At 37.2% G+C, this 17,154-nt stretch overlaps 1 protein-coding gene across 1 annotated transcript in view; it reads left to right on the top strand.

The window, feature by feature from the left end:
* The window catches only part of METTL14 (methyltransferase like 14), a 25,464-nt gene extending 8,310 nt beyond the window's left edge, over positions 1-17,154 (top strand). Inside the window, exons 6-11 of the mRNA XM_012507801.2 lie at positions 1,045-1,135; positions 3,760-3,901; positions 7,111-7,203; positions 10,480-10,596; positions 12,153-12,363; positions 16,521-17,154. Coding sequence (XP_012363255.1) covers positions 1,045-1,135; positions 3,760-3,901; positions 7,111-7,203; positions 10,480-10,596; positions 12,153-12,363; positions 16,521-16,825 — 959 coding nt within the window. The 3' untranslated portion in view covers positions 16,826-17,154. The remainder of the gene's footprint in view (positions 1-1,044; positions 1,136-3,759; positions 3,902-7,110; positions 7,204-10,479; positions 10,597-12,152; positions 12,364-16,520) is intronic.

The raw sequence follows: 17,154 nt of genomic DNA, 5'->3' as shown, positions 1-17,154 counted from the left end.
AAACTATTACAGATTGAGGAAAAGTTGTACCTTCTGTTTTATAGATGATTAGAAGCTGACTCTGCTGTCTTGAAACTTGACTGTAATAAAATCTTCAAATTCATTTTATTTGAAATGTGATCTGCAACCACTGATTGAGGAAGCTTTACAAAATCGTTTTCTTTTTTTCTTTGATATTAAAGTTACTAATATTTGTACTTCTGGTTTTTAAATTAGGAAGTTCATATAATTTATGTTGTTATAAATATGCTTCCTGTTTGGGAAGAAAAGAAACACTCATTTTCTTTGCTTCGAATAACTATCCAAGAAATTAAGTAAAAATCTTAACAATCAGGTTCTTTAGGATAAGGAATTCTTTTTTTTTAGCTAAGAGGAAGGGGGAAAAGAATCACACAAGAAAGGTAGTTGTTTTTTTCTTTTTTCCTGAATGTTAAACTGGATGCTAGGGGCGATTGTTTAACTTAATAAATATGTGATATTAAGTGGCTTATTGACTCGGACTGGGTTTTAGAACATCTGGGTTTGTTTTTTTTTCTTTTTTTTTTTTTTTTTTTTTTTCGAGATGGAGTCTCGCTCTGCCGCCCAGGCTGGAGTGCAGTGGTGCGATCTCAGCTCACTGCAAGCTCCGCCTCCTGGGTTCACGCCATTCTCCTGCCTCAGCCTCCCAAGTAGCTGGGACCACAGGCGCCCGCCACCACGCCTGGCTAATTTTTTGTATTTTTAGTAGAGACGGAGTTTCACCGTGTCTGCCAGGATGGTCTCGATCTCCTGACCTCGTGATCCGCCCGCCTCAGCCTCCCAAAGTGCTGAGATTACAGGCGTGAGCCACCGCGCCCGGCGAACATCTGGGTTTTTACTTGCATGTCATTAGTTATGAAATCTGCATACATATTATTTAAAATTATTAGAAATTAAGCCTCCTTAAAGATATGAGTCAAGTGGCATGTGTATTATTTTGTTTTCTTGAGAGGGCTCATAACTTTTGAATTACTGATACTAACTTCAATTGAGTTGAATTCGGAATTTACTGTTTTTTCTGCTCAGGTTTAGCTGACAGATTTGAAGAATATCCTAAACTGAGGGAGCTCATCAGGCTAAAGGATGAGTTAATAGCTAAATCTAACACTCCTCCTATGTAAGTGTTTTTATTCAATTACTGTTTATTCCCAACTCAGGCTTAAAGTATCAGTTTGTTTATCCTGTAACCTTTTTTCTTTTTCCTAAATTTGGCACTTATGTTAACATGCTTTATTACTCTGTTTCTTCTCTCTGCCTTTTTGTTTTTTGAAGGCTGGTGCTCAGTATGTTGCCCAGGCTTGTGTCCATCTCCTGGGCTCAAGCAATCCTCCCACCTCAGCTGGACTACAGGCATTTCAGCCATCACTCCTGGCTCTTTCTTTCTTTCTTTTCTTTCTTTCTTTTTTTTTTTGAGATGGAGTCTCGCTCTGTTGTCCAGGTTGGAGCGTGGAGTGTAGTGGCGCGATCTCGGCTCACTGCAGCCCCTACTTCCCGGGTTCAAGTGATTCTCATGCCTCAGCCTTCTGAAGAGCTAGGATTACAGGCACACACCACCATGCCTGGCTAATTTTTGGCACACACACCATGCCTGGCTAATTTTTGTATTTTTAGTAGAGACGGGGTTTCACCATGCTGCTCAGGCTGGTCTCAAACTCCTGACCTTGGGTGATTTGCCCCCCTCAGCCTCAAAATGCTGGGATTACAGGCATGAGCCACTGCACTGAGCCCTATTTCTTCATTATAGCAAAAACGTTAATTTGAAACTCTGGTGCTGAGTTCACATGGGCTCTCAGTTTTTTTTCAGCTGTTCAGATAATTTGCTTAAAGTGCCTCTAAATATTTTTTCTTCTTAAAAGTCATCCAAGTCGGGCATGGTGGCTCACCCCTCTAATCCCAGCACTTTGGGAGGCTGAGGCAGGTGGATCACCTGAGGTCAGGAGTTTGAGACCAACATGCCCAACGTGCTGAAACCCCATCTCTACTAAAAATACAAAAATTAGCTGGGCATGGTGGCGCGTGCCTGTAATCCCAGCTACTTGGGAGGCTGAGGCAGCAGAATCGTTTGAACCTGGGAGGCAGAGGTTACAGTGAGCCGAGATCGCACCATTGCACTTTAGCCTGGGTGACAGACTGAGACTCCATATTCTTGATAGCTTACTTAAAATGCCTTTAAATGACTTCTTGTCAAGTAATTTGTTTGTTAAAGGAAGCTTAGAAAACTTAGATTCAGGAAAGGAAGAAAACAAATATTAATTACAGCTTAGCATTCTAAGATACTATTCTTAACAATTTGGAATATGATAATTCATTTCAACCGTTGCTAAACAGAATAATGTTTTCCTCAGAAATGTATATGAGATCTCTGAAATTGGAGAATTTAGCTTTGAATGTTTTGTACATTTAATGATATGATAAAATGTATTTTGGGCCGGGTGTGGTGGCTCACACCTGTAATCCCAGCACTTTGGGAGTCTGAGGTGGGCGGATCATTAGATCAACAGATCAAGACCGTCTTAGCCAACATGGTGAAACCCTGTCTCTATTACAAATACAAAAATTAGCTGGGTGTGGTGGCGCACACCTGTAGTCCCAGCTATTCGGGAGGCAGAGGCTGAGACAGAATCGCTTGAACCCAGGAGGTGGAGTTTGCAGTGAGCCGAGATTGTGCCACTGCACTCCAGCCTGGTGACAGAGTGAGACTCTGTCTCAAAAAAAAAAAAAAAAAATGTATTCTGTAAGTCATTAGAAGCACCACAGAATGTTTTAGTATGTGGAGAGGAAGTCTAAGTATACTGTAATATTCATCGTATTTTAAAATACACCTTTACTTGCTTCCTTATTTGCTTATTTATTTATTTAAATAGAGACGGGGTCTCACTGTGTTGCCTAGGCTGGTCTCAAACTCCTGGGGTCAATTGATTCTCCCACATTGGCCTCCCAAAGTGTTGGTATTATAGGCATGAGCCACCATGCCTGGCCTAAAATACACCTGTAATAAGATGTTGAGGTGGGAAGATCACTTGAGCCCAGGAGTTTGAGATTGTAGTACTCTATAATCAGGCCTGTGAATAGCCACTGCATTCAGCCTGAGCAATATAGTGAGACCTTGTCTAACAACAACAACAAAAAAAACACCCATTTACATTTAAAGTATTTTAAATTTAAAATATTTTCATGCTATGTGAAAATAACTTTTCAGCAAAGGCCAGTACTAACTTATATTAGGTAGCATGAAAAGACTCTTTAGAAACATTTTTACTAATAAAAAAACTAATAAAAGAAAACTATATGAAAACTGTGTTTTAGGGGGAAGAATTTAAAGCTTACAGAGAAATGGGTTTTCTAGCTAAACAATTAAGAATAAAACAATGTGATATTCCTTAGAAAATTCAGCTGAGGATGGAAAGGGTTTCAGAGACACATCTGAGTATGGATTTTTAATATTGAGAGAAGAATATATTCTGGGTGTACATGGGGAATAATAGGACTTTTACTATGTAGTTTAATTACGTTCATGTCTTAAGAAAGATCACTGGTAGGTGGTTTAAGTCAATACTGAAGAAAGACTCAATAAAAAGGCCTTTAGTAATTAGCTTACTGATTACTTTGTAAATAGTGTTTAGTAATAATGTTTAGTGATATCTAAGACATTTCTTTCATTACCATCTGTTAAGGTACTTGAAAATCTTATTTAAAAAGCATTTTTAAAAAAACCTCATTTTTAATGCTTTAATCAAATAGGTACTTACAAGCCGATATAGAAGCCTTTGACATCAGAGAACTAACACCCAAATTTGATGTGATTCTTCTGGAACCCCCTTTAGAAGAATATTACAGAGAAACTGGCATCACTGCTAATGAAAAATGCTGGACTTGGGATGATGTATGATCAAACTTTCTACATTGTAATGAATTATTTATTTTCAAATGAATATGTGTATTTGGTCAGAAAGTGAGATAATAAATATCATCCCTACTTTTGTAGGGATTATAAATACAGATTTATAGTGTAAATTATAGCTGAAGGACCAAGGTACATTGACTAATATTACATTATCTTTAATTTGATTCTTCTTTTCGAGGCAAAAATTGAGCAGATAGCAAGTGAATAGGCTGTAGAAGACTCAAAATTTTGGTCTTAGAGTCCTTGGCTATATAGTTAGAGGAGTTTAAAAACAGAATGATTCATAATTCATTCTGCATTTGATTAGTTTCAGTAAACATCAGAGTTTTTTTATACATATAAAAACATGATTTCTACTCTTTAAACAGCTTACCGTGTAGTAAAGTATGGATAAATAGCCTGTATGGACACATAATTACAATTTTGTTGATTAAACGATGGAGTCCTGCATAAGATGACATAAGAACAACTGACCAAACCAGGGTAGATGGGACATAGGAACATAGAGGAGGTGACACCTGAACAATATAAATAGATTAGTTGGAATTAGCCAAGAAAGATGTGGGACTGGGGTTACAAGCAGAAGGAACAACAAGAACAGAAGGGATGGAGGCAAACGACTATCTGGTTGTGGGGTGGAGGTCCTGTATGTAGGTTGGTATTGTTGGAACACGATTGGGACTATCTTGAGGTGATGTGTTAGGAGTTTGGACTTTTATTCTGAAGACATTAATAAGTCTTTGAAGAGTTTTAACCAGTTTAGTGAAAAGGTCAGATTGGTGTTTGGAAGCTGGGCTAGAGTCTGGGAAAGAATTCTGGAAAAATGGCAGGCTGTGGTGGCTCACGCCTGTAATCCAGCACTTTGGGAGGCCGAGGCGGGCGGATCACAAGGTCAGGAGTTTGAGACCAGACTGACCAACATGGTGAAACCCTGTCTCTACTAAAAATACAAAAATTAGCTGGGTGTGGTGGCACGCATCTGTAATCCCAGCTACTCGGGAGGCTGAGGCAGGATAATAGCTTGAACCCGGGAAGCAGAGGTTGCAGTGAGCTGAGATTACACCATTGCACTCCAGCCTGGGCGACACAGCAAGACTCCGTCTCAAAAAAAAAAAAAAAAAAAAAATTCTGGAAAAAGGAGAATAATTAGAAGACTCTTTTCTTAGAGTAACCTAATGCTGAGATGAAGGCACGCTGAATTAGGGTAATAGTAGGAATGGAAAGAAGGTGATACATTCAGTAATGTTTAGGAGGTAGATTTGGTAAGTTTGAGTGATTGGGATGAGGGGAAGAGTTAAGGATAACTCAGGGTTTCTATCTTGGGATAGGTGGATTGAATTATCACCAACAGAGTGAGTTTCAGAAGATGAGCAGGATTAGAGAGGTTAAATAATACTGAACAAGTTGATTTCTAGGTATATCTGAGACATTCAAATGGAAGAGGTCATAGGAGTAAAATATGAAACTCTAAGGACAGGCAGATCTGGTTTCAAAATACATATTTTAGAGGATTATCACATAAAATCCATGTAAATAGATGAGTTTATCCTGGGATCGTGTCTCAGGATAAAAATGTGGACTGACAGTAAAGCCTGGGAAAACATTTACATTTAAAGACTACATATAAAAGAAATTTAAAAATGAGTTGTTCAGTGATGAATGAAGAGAACCAGGAGAGTATGAATGTAATGGAAACCAAGGGAACAGTGAGTTTCAAGGAGAGTGTAATCAGGAGCGTCCTGCACTTCTAGAAAAGATGTGGGGCAAGGAAAGGACTGAAACTGGAAGACATGTTTCTTAGGAAATGGATTGGAATCTTTGCATGTCCCTTTTTGAGTTAATGGTAGTTACTACTCTTGGTAATATCTATTTTTCCAAGATTTACCTCTAATTCTTCCTCTTCCTTGAAGCTTTTCCTATTAGCTTTAATATTCCTAGCACTTTTATTTACATTTGTATGGCTCCTATAATGTAAAAGTTTTTCCCCTTCCCTGTTTAAAGTGTTATCTGTGTTTATTGTTGAAAAATCAGAAAAGTGCACAGAATGTAGTATTTCTAAGACTTAAGATTAAAGACTTAATGCTCTTGTATTTATTGCAGAGAAGTTTTCCAGATGGGTATAAATTTACATTCCTTTCAGTAGAGTTTAAGAATGTCTAGTTAGCCATATCCTCATTAAAGTTGAATATTAATATTAAAAACCGTTTTTTAGCAGTTTGATCAAAAGAAAAAATTTAAACAATGAATCTGATTATGTCCTTTATTAATAATTAGGCAGAATTTTGTTTTCTCTAGCCAATCCGTGAGGTTTCAGCAGTGAAGGTACAAGAGTTTCAATTATATACAATAAACTAATACAGTTTTTAAAATAAAGAAATTCTATTTTATATGCAAATTCTTGATTTCAGTTTAATTTCACTGTACTTCAACTCTGGCTGGCATACTGAAAAATTTTGTCTGGCCCCAGAGCTCTAAGCTCTTTAACTTTTATGAGATACTGTCCTAAAGAAAGTGCCAGTAGTTAATGTAATAAACAAAATGTAAATAAGAAAAGTGGGTTTCACAGGTATTCTTTTTCATGTTAGAGTCAGTAGTGGTCATTGTGTTTTACTTAAGAACACAAGCATTAAAGTATCAACACTTAACTTTTAGAATTAGTGTCAAAAGAGAATTTTTTTTTTTTGGCATTTCAGACTTAAAGTAGTAATCGTAGCAAAATATGTATATTGATTTATTGAGAAGTTCTTCTGTAGACGCTGAATATCACAGTCCTCCCAAAACACTTATTGTTATATTTTATTTTAATTTTGTCCCTAACATTGGGCTCAGTTAAGTGCTTCGTTCTTTTTCAGTAAATGATAAAACATTGCTGGAGAATCTGTCTCAAGCTCCATCTTAAAAGATTCCATAAGTCTATAGCTATTGTTTCCTATAAGCTCTTTCCATATAAAAGCAAGTGTATATATGTATATATGTGCACACATGTGTGTGTTGTTTGTATATAAAGTAACAAAACAATAGAACAAGTAATTTTAAGGATAACATTTATTTTCTATTATAGTTCCTAATGGAAACTAATACACTTAAGGAACACATCTATCCTAATAAATCTTAATTGTTGTTCTTTTGGATTTAGGATGAATGGGAAACAAAATACTTTCATGCAATATTGTTTTGATTTCTTACAGATTATGAAGTTAGAAATTGATGAGATTGCAGCACCTCGATCATTTATTTTTCTCTGGTGTGGTTCTGGGGAGGGGTTGGACCTTGGAAGAGTGGTAAGATGGTGCTTCTATAAAGTGGATTTTTAAATTAATAAGAAAAAAATGTAACAGTATGTTGCATAGGATGTTTGAAAGTGGATGTTATTTTGTCCTTTGTTTCTTAAATAATTCTAAAATAGTGAGAAAAAAACTGTCCAGAAAAGAACATAAGAAAGGCAATACTTGTAAGTTAGTTTACCAGCACTGGGGATGAATGTGTAGCTCTTTCAAAAGACACTTCATTACAAGTACAGGAAGAGAACAGCTTAAAGATTTGAAACTCCAAATTATACCTCAAAAATGAACTGCTTGGTATCATTTACAATTCTTTATGAGTAGCTAAAAAGTTTTCTACGAGTAGCTAAAAGTATTCAGGAGCATTGGCTCCTGAAATCCAAATGGAAGTCAAATAAAATTGGAAAAGTAACACAGCATATAGAAGACATGAATGAATGAGAAAGAAGTTATAATACCTGAACTTATTTTAAGTATCTAGCATTTAATTGTATTTCACAGCTTTTTTATTTTTTATTTTTTTATTGGAGTGTTTTTTTTTTTTTTTTTTTTTTTGAGACAAGGTACCAACTGTATTGCCCAGGCTGGAGTACAGTGGCACAGTTGTGGCTTACTGCAGCCTCGACCTCCTGGACTCAAGCAGTTTTCCCACCTCAGCCTCTTAATAGTTGGGACCACAGGCACACCACCACCCCTGGCTAATTTTTTTAGTATTTGTAGAGATGAGGTCTTGTTATGTTTCCCAGGCTGGCCCCAAACTCCTGGGCTCAAGGGATCCTCCCACCTCAGCCTCCCAAAGTGTTAGGATTACGGGCATGAGCCACCACCTCTGGCCCTGATTGGCCTTCGCCAAAAGGAACAAAATAATATATATGCTGTTTTAAACAAGAATAACAACAGTATTATGACTAGGTATCAGAAGTCTTAATTTTGCTCTCAATTCAGCTGCTATGCAACAGTAAGACTTTGGGCAGAAAGATACTCACTCTTGAGGGTCTCAATTTCATCACATTTTATTGGTTGACACTTTACGTTTTTATGACATATTAGTTATTATACACCAAACTATCTCATTTAATGATTCCAATTTGGGGAGGTATCCATTTGACAATTGAGAAATTTAAGTAGGATTATATGAGATAATAAGTATGATTATACGGAAGTATGATTATGTGCCCAAATTCTGAAATTCTACAATTACTTTATATTCTTTATATAAATAGTAAGGCTGTTGGGTAACATCATTGCTGCCATCATTTATTAACTCCACGGTAGACTATAACTGTATTTCAGTTGGATATCTCCATTTTTTTCGTGGTGGCTCTTCAAGATGCCATAGAAAAGTAAGAGCGAAACATACATGTTTTTATAGGTATATTGGTATTTACTTTGTTTTAACTTTAATATCTGACTTTGATCTTTCCTCTCATTCCCCAAATTAGATTGAAAATGATTAGGAGGTTTTTATCTTTTTTTTTTTTTTTTTTTTTTTTTTTGAGACAGAGCCTTGCTCTGTCGCCCATGCTGGAGTGCAGTGGTGTGATCTTGGCTCACTGCAAAACTCTGCTTCCCAGTTGAAGCAATTCTCCTACTTCAGCCTCCTGAGTAGCCATCCAGGAGGTTTTTATCTTATTTGCTTATGTAGCAGTTTATCACACTGGTGAGAGTTTGGCGAAAAATGATTTAAAAAAATAATTCAGCATGAGAAATACTCATAATCTTTTGATAAATTAGTGGATTAGGACATGTAGAATTTAGGTCATAGTGATGTTAATGACACCTGGTGCAAAATAAATATTTAGTAACAGGAACAGATATTGATCTTGATTTTGGAGATTTTAAAATAAAATTCTGGTGGGCACAGTGGCTCATGTCTGTCATCCCAGCACTTTGAGAGACAGAGGCGGCAGATCACTTGAGGCCAGGAGTTTAAGACCAGCCTGGCCAACATGGTGAAACCCCATCTCTACTAAAAATGCAAAAATTAGCATGGCATGGTGGCACGTGCTTGTGGTCCCAGCCACTTGGGAAGCTGAGGCATGAGAATCGCTTGAACCTGAGAGGTGGAGGTTGCAGTGAGCCAAGACTACCACACTGAACTCCAGCCTAGGTGAGACTCTGTCAAAAAATAAAATAAAATAAAATTCTAAGTTTCATTTTGAGGTGTTATCTTACATTACCCAATAAGCATTCCTGAAAAGTGTATGTTTTATACTCTACTATATCTTTTTTTTTTTTTGGTTCAGGGGGAACTCCCAACAGGATTTCCTGTAGTGGAAAGGAAGCTTGTTGGAAGGTTTTATTACTATTATTATTATTATACTTAAAGTTCTGGGATACATGTGCAGAACGTGCAGGTTTGTTACGTAGGCATACACGTGCCATGGTGGTTTGCTGCACCCATCAACCCGTAATCTACATTAGGTATTTCTCCTAATGCTGTCCCTCCCCTAGCCCCCAACCCACCTCTACTATATCTTTATATGTACTTGATCATCATACCAGCAATACCATACGTATTTATTTATTTTTCCCTCCTTTACTCTTAAGTTGATGGGGATAGGGACTGTGTCTTATTCATGTTTTTATTTCCAGCAGCTAACCAGCACTGGCATATGGTAGACTTTCAGATGTCACTGTGAGCAATCATTTAGCTGGTATTTGTTTTATGTTAATGTATAACAGCTTCTAGGACATTAAGGTTCACATCTCTTATTTTCTAGATTATATAGAGATGAAAGTACCATTTTACCCAACAAAGAGATACACGTAACAATTTTAAGTTTGAACATTTTTACAGTTGTATTAAATATAGAAATAAGGTTTTATAAGACTCTCATTTGAAGTTAGCATTTAGAAAATTTTCAACAGTATATAGCTTTGTCAGAGAATAGAATATTGAGGTGGCAGGAATCAAATTGTGTTTTGGATTATTTTGTGATTACAGAAGGTCTGAGTGCTTACAATTTAAAACCCCGTGTCCATTGATGACAACAGAATGTAGAATTGGGAGATGATGTAATCCTTTCTATGTTTTGATATTTAACTATATATGTGACATTGATATCCAAAAGATATATATGCATTCCGTATTATGGCTATATATTTAAAGACTGGCATTTCTTTTTATATTCTACACTGAAACAAAATTACCTGGAAACCTTGGAATATAGTGTCTGAAACCTCTAGAAAGTTTTTTTTAATGCTGGCGGTTATTGTAAGTATTGTTTATTTCTTTAAGTTAAGGATTTGTGTTTAAAATTCTTTTGTTTCTAGTGTTTACGAAAATGGGGTTACAGAAGGTGTGAAGATATTTGTTGGATTAAAACCAATAAAAACAATCCTGGGAAGACTAAGACTTTAGATCCAAAGGCTGTCTTTCAGAGAACAAAGGTATTGCCTTTACTGATTTGCTTTTTTTAAATTTTCATGATTTTCTCTCAAGCTTTTCCAAATCACTATATACTGTTTAACTTTAGTGAAAAGGTCCTTTTCTTAGACTTGTAAAGACAGCATTGAGCATTACAGGAATACATCCAAATTAGTTTTAAAATGTTTTATTCATTATCTTAGATCAACCCCACCATGCTAGAAAGGGGAGTATATATTCCTCCATGTCCTAAATGCCGTATTTCTAAGTTAGGTAAAGGCTTTTGATCACACTGACCCACAGAATTTTTCCAGGCTCAGAAAGAAGAGATAGCAAGACTCTAGCTGGCCAGCTTAGAGACGTATTTCTCTCTTCTTTCCTTCTTTTTCCTTTACAAGAACTCCTGAGAACTTCTGTTTCTTGTGACTCTACCCTGCTAGTATCAGGCTTTAACAGTTTTTGTTCTTACTTTTTAGGGAGCCACTGGTGGGAGGGTCTTTCTTATTAAATCTTTTTTGGACTGGAATCATGCCTAGGTAATGAAGCCTCCGTAAAATCCCAAGACAGGAGTTGGAGAGCTTCTGGGTTGGTGAACCTGTGGAGTTTCTGGGACAGTGGTCTGCTTGGAGAGGGCACAGCAGCTCCATGCCCCATGCCTCATGCCCCATACTTTTCACTATGTGTCTCTTCCATCTGGCTGTTTTTGAGTTGTATCCTTTTATAATAAATAGGTCATAATAAGTAAAGAGCTTTCCTGAATTCCTCAAGCTGTTTTAGCAAATGATCTAACCTGAGGAAGAGGTCATGGGAACCTCTGATTTATAGGCAGTTGGTCAGAAGCACAGGTGACAATCTGGACTTGTGATTGGTATCTGAAGGTGGGGCATTCATGTGGTTCTCAGCCCTTGACCTGTGGGGTCTGTACTAACTAGGTAGGTAGTGTCAGAATTGAATTGAATTATAGTGTTGATGGAGAAGTGGAGAATTGGCTTGGTATGGGAAAAACCCACACATCTGGAATCAGAAATGAAGTATTCTGAAAATACTGAGTGTTGTAAGTGAGTGCGTAGAAAAGAGTTTGTTTTTCTTATTTACATGGCAGTCTTTCCTCATCCAGAGATCAGGTTTTCCTGTTGTTTTGTTGCCCATAGAACTGTATCTCACCAGAAATGGTGGCTCACTTCTGTAATCCCAGCACTTTGGGAGGCCAAGGTAGGTAGATCACTTGAGCCCAGGAATTTGAGACCAGCCTGAGCAACATGGCGAGACCCTGTCTTTATGAAAATTTAAAAATTAGCCAGGTGTGGTGGCTATTCCTGTGGTCCCAGCTACTTGGGAGGCTGAGGTGGGGGGATCACTTGAGCCCGGGAGGTCAAGGCTGCAGTGAGCTGAGATCATGTCACTGTACTCCAGCCTGGGTGACAGAGCGAGACCCAGTCTCAAAAAAGAAGAGAAATAACTGTATCCCAAAGATTCGGAGAAATGAGGATTGTTTTAGAATTGAGGACATCAGAAATGTGAAAGGTTTTGGAATGACCGTTGATGAAAACAGATTAATTGGTCTGCTCTTGTTATTTAGGAACACTGCCTCATGGGGATCAAAGGAACTGTGAAGCGTAGCACAGACGGGGACTTCATTCATGCTAATGTTGACATTGACTTAATTATCACAGAAGAACCTGAAATTGGCAATATAGAAAAACCTGTAGAAATTTTTCATATAATTGAGCATTTTTGTCTTGGTAGAAGACGCCTTCATCTGTTTGGAAGAGATAGTACAATTCGACCAGGTAGGACCTCAGTTAACAACTTTATGATTCTTTGGGTTATGCATGTCAAGAAATAGGACATGGTGCTGTGTAAAATAAAGTTCTTATGCATTTGATTCCTTTTCTTGCTGTACTTTAAATTTGAACAGTTTCAGGTCCACAGCAAAATTGAGAGGAAGGCACAGAGACTTTCCATATACCTGCTGCCCCCACACATGCAGAACCTTTCTAGTTATCAATATCTCCCAACTGAGTGGTACATTTGTTACAAATGATGAACCTACATTGACACATCATAATCACTCAAAGTCCACAGTCTACATTAGGATTCACTCTTGGTGTAGTAATTCTGTGAGTTTAGACAAATGTATAATGACATCTATCCACCATTATAGGATCATACTCAATAGTTTCACTGCCCTAAAAATCCTCTGTGCTCCACTTATTCATTCCTACCCACAACTCTTGACAACCACTATCTTTTTACTGTCTCCATAATTTGCCTTTGTCAGAATGTTATATAGTTGGAATTATATAGTATGTAGCCTTTTTGGATTGGCTTCTTTCATTTGGTAATTGGCATTTAAGATTTCTCCATTCCTTTTCATGGTTTGATAGGTCATTTCTTTTTAGTGCCGAATAATATTCCACTGGATGTACCACAGTTTTTGTATCCATTTACCTACTGAAGGACATCTTCCAAGTTTTGACAATTATGAGTAAGCTACAATGGAAATCTGTGTACAGGTTTTTGTGTGGTCATAAGTTTTCAGCTCCTTTGGGTAAATACCAAGGAGCACAAATGCTGGATTGTATGGTAAGAATATGTTTAATTTTGTAAGAAACTGCCAAGACTGTCTTCTGAAGTGCCTGTACCATTTTGCATTTCCACCGGCAGTGAGAGTTCCTGTTGCTCCACATCCTCACCAGCATTTGGTGTTGTCAGTGTTCAGGATTTTGGCAATTTTAGTGTGTGTGTAGTGGTATCACATTGTTGTTTTAATTTGCATTTTTCTAATGACATATGATGTAGAACATCTTTTCATATGCTTATGTGCTATCTGTATGCCTTTTTTGGTGAAATGTCTTTTAAGGTCTTTGGCCCATTTTTTATTTGGCTGTTTGTTTTCTTATTGTTGAGGTTTAAGAGTTACTTGTATATTTTGGAGAATAGTACTTTATCAGATTTGTTTTTTGCAAATATTTTCTCTTATTCGGTGACTGTCTTCTCATTGCCTTGTTGCATGTTTATTTTCATTTAATTTCTGCTTTTTTATTTTGTTTCTACTTTCTTTGGATTTACTTGCTATCTTTCTATCTGAAGTATTTTTAGATTGATATTCAGGTTAGGGGTACAGGTTTAATTTTGTACTTGTAAACTACTAGTACAAAAAGAAAGAAAGAAATTGAATAGGCAAGAGTTTCAAGAAAGAAACTCTTGCAAAAATTTAGTATTAGCTACATGCAAATAAGGAAGAAAAATTTGATTGATCAAAGTGTAGATGTTTGGGAGTTAGCCATATAAATAATAGTATGTGCAATTGAGAGTCTGTTCAAGAGACCTTAATTTATGGCCAGGCACTGTGACTCACGTCTGTAATCCCAGCACTTTGGGAGGCCAGGGTGGGCGGATCACTTGAGGTCAGAGTTCGAGACCAGCCTGGGCAACATGGTGAAACCCTGTCTCTACTAAAAATACAAAAATTAGCTGGGTGTGGTGGTGTGTGCCTGTAATCCCAGCTACTTGGGAGGCTGAGGCAGAAGAATCGCTTGAACCTGGGAGGCAGAGGTTGCAGTGAGCCGAGATTGTGCCACTGTACTCCAGCCAGGGTGACAGAGTAAGACCCTGTCTCAAAAAAAAAAAAAAAAAAAAGACCTTAGTTTATTAAGTTGCTCCTCAAATACACTTCTTCCTCAAGGAAATAGCCTAAGGTATTTCACATATACCTTAGGAATACAATTTACCATTGCTTTAAAATAAAATTTACAGATAACTATGTGAGTCAAATACACTCTGAAGCCAGACAATTTTTTTTTTTTTTTTGAGACCGGTTCTCACTCTTGTCCAGGCTGGAGTGCAGTGGCACGATCTTGGCTCACTGCAACCCCCACCTCCCAGGTTCAAGTGATTCAGCCTCCTGAGTAGCTGGGACTGCAGGCGTGTGCCACCACGCCTGGCTAATTTTTTGTATTTTTAGTAGAGATGAGGTTTCACCATGTTGGACAAGCTGGTCTCGAACTCCTGACCCCAAGTGATCGCCTGCCTCGGCCTCCAAATTGCTGAGATTACAAGTGTGAGCCACCACACACCCAAGCCAGACTATTTTAAACTTACTGTGTTCTTAGTAATACCTTTAGAATTTCTAGTAAAACAAAATGTTGCCATGCAGAATTTGGAGGAGAGGGGAATCCCTTGGACTTCTATAGCCAGTGTACTCTGCAAAGATTTCCATGTTTTGTGTAAGAGACAATATAGCAAGGGAGACAGAGTATTAGTTATTTTTATTATATCTTTAAATTTTCTGTTTCTTATTCCTTGTTTGTGGTGTTCCACATATATTGAATATTATCTTCCATAATACCACAGACATGCCAAAAAACAAACTAGAAGGCAGCAAATAAGAATCTCATGGATTTAATAGTCAGTGAGAGCCCATAGGTGTGGAATGTGCTCTTGATCATGGTATCTGCCAGGTAATACATAAAAGACACATTATAATTGACCTTTTTTTCTTCAACTATTACAAATCTTACTGTATTCGTGCACTTTTAGAAACTAAGAATGTTTTTAAAAACAATGAACTAAGTATTGTACAGAAATGGCTACTGTATTTTAGAATGTGATCCTAGTGAAATATTTTTCATTTTATAGCTTTTTATGATGCATCTACTTTTCTAAGAAATAACCTAAGGATGATGGGGCAGATACATTATAAACCTAATTTTGCAGATAACCTAATTCTTACAGATAATTGGACCTGCCCCAAATAATGCTGTGTCTCTTGTAATGCTCCAGAGGCATATTTTCAGGGTCCCCTGCAAAGGGCATGTCTGTAAGAGTCACCACACCCAAAGAACCCCAGAGCATGGTGTCTGTATTGGGTATTTGTATTTCCTTCCATTCTAAAGACAGTTTAATCAATCAGAAAATATCCTTATTACAAGCAAAGTTGTCTAGCAATATAATTGGCAAAATACCTTTTTACCTACGGAAGTATAATGTGCAGTGGAGATTCTGAGATAGAAGAAATACTTTTCATTTCATGTAAGAAATATATTTGAATTGGATGTTGAAGGGTGGGATTTTTAACAGGTTGACAGGATAGAAAAGAAAATAATATGGGCACAAAAATCGGGGTTAGTATAGAAACAGTTACTATAGTAGTTCATTGTTTTACTTAGAGGTTCATGAAAAGCATTAATGAGAAGTGTTATTGGAAAGTTCATTCAGCCATCATTGTAAAAGATCTTAGATTTCATATTTATGAATTTGGGCTTTGTGGAAACAGTTGGAACGTTTTTGAGCAGAGAAGTGACATGTTTTAAGCTTTGCTTTAGGCTTTCCACTTTTAGAGGGAGAAGAAGCTATAGGTTGGGAGATCATTACAGTACATATGTGTGTCTGTTACACATGTGTTACGTGGTAGGGTATTGACCTTGTAAAAAACAATAAAGGCTTAAATTTGAGGGTGGCAGTAGAAATGGAAAGATAGGAATGAGTGGGAATAAGATCGTAGTGGTTGAATTTCTCAGACCTATCAACTGAGAATATTTTCTAGTTAGCAAGTGTAGAGCAAAGGTTGGTTCCAAGATTTTAATCAGAAAATGGCACCATTTACATAAATAGGAAGATTAATTTATTACAGTTTCACTAAACCCAAACTCAGTGTAATGTAAGGGATTTTTTTTCTCTAAGTTCTATTCTCACAAAAGATAGTACGTGGATGAGGAGGATATTTTACAAAAGTTACAATCCAGGAGGAGAAACAAGACATATACCTGTGAAATCTTTAAAACATGACCACAGTTAAGTGCCATTCTGTAAAAGAGATCAGTATTGGATGAATGATCGGGACATCTTTAAGAATGCATTGGGGATTTGAACTAGCTTCTAAAGAATTAATAAGAGAGGAGAGAATTGCAAATAAAAAGTACAACCTTTGTTTCCTCCATTTCAGGCTGGCTCACCGTTGGACCAACGCTTACAAATAGCAACTACAATGCAGAAACATATGCATCCTATTTCAGTGCTCCTAATTCGTACTTGACTGGTTGTACAGAAGAAATTGAGAGACTTCGACCAAAATCACCTCCTCCCAAATCTAAATCTGACCGAGGAGGTGGAGCTCCCAGAGGTGGAGGAAGAGGTGGAACTTCTGCTGGCCGTGGACGAGAAAGAAATCGATCTAACTTCCGAGGAGAAAGAGGTGGCTTTAGAGGGGGCCGTGGAGGAGCACACAGAGGTGGCTTTCCACCTCGATAATTGTTGAAGACATTGAACCTATTCATCCTCCTCTAACCTTCTTTATTGCAATTAAATTTCAAGTGGGAGACTTAACTTTAGAACTCACTTCCAGCTTGCACTTTGCTTTAATTTCTCTGAGCTGCAGGGTCTTAGCCAGCCTCGCTTGCAGTTGTCACACACACTGTCTAGTTTTTTTCAGGATAAATGAATGATTCTGCCTTTTGTTATGTGCATGAACAGAATGGAACAACTCAAGTAGCGTCATCTTCAGAGACTGAATTTATTCTGATAGATTTCAACTAATTACAAAGGATTTTGCTAATTTTGGGGAATAAATAATGGAAAAA

The sequence above is a fragment of the Nomascus leucogenys genome, chromosome 7b, assembly GCF_006542625.1.
Source record: "Nomascus leucogenys isolate Asia chromosome 7b, Asia_NLE_v1, whole genome shotgun sequence".
Lineage (NCBI taxonomy): Eukaryota > Metazoa > Chordata > Mammalia > Primates > Hylobatidae > Nomascus > Nomascus leucogenys.
Note: the sequence above shows the minus strand (reverse complement) of the source record. Positions and strands in the feature narration are given on the sequence as shown.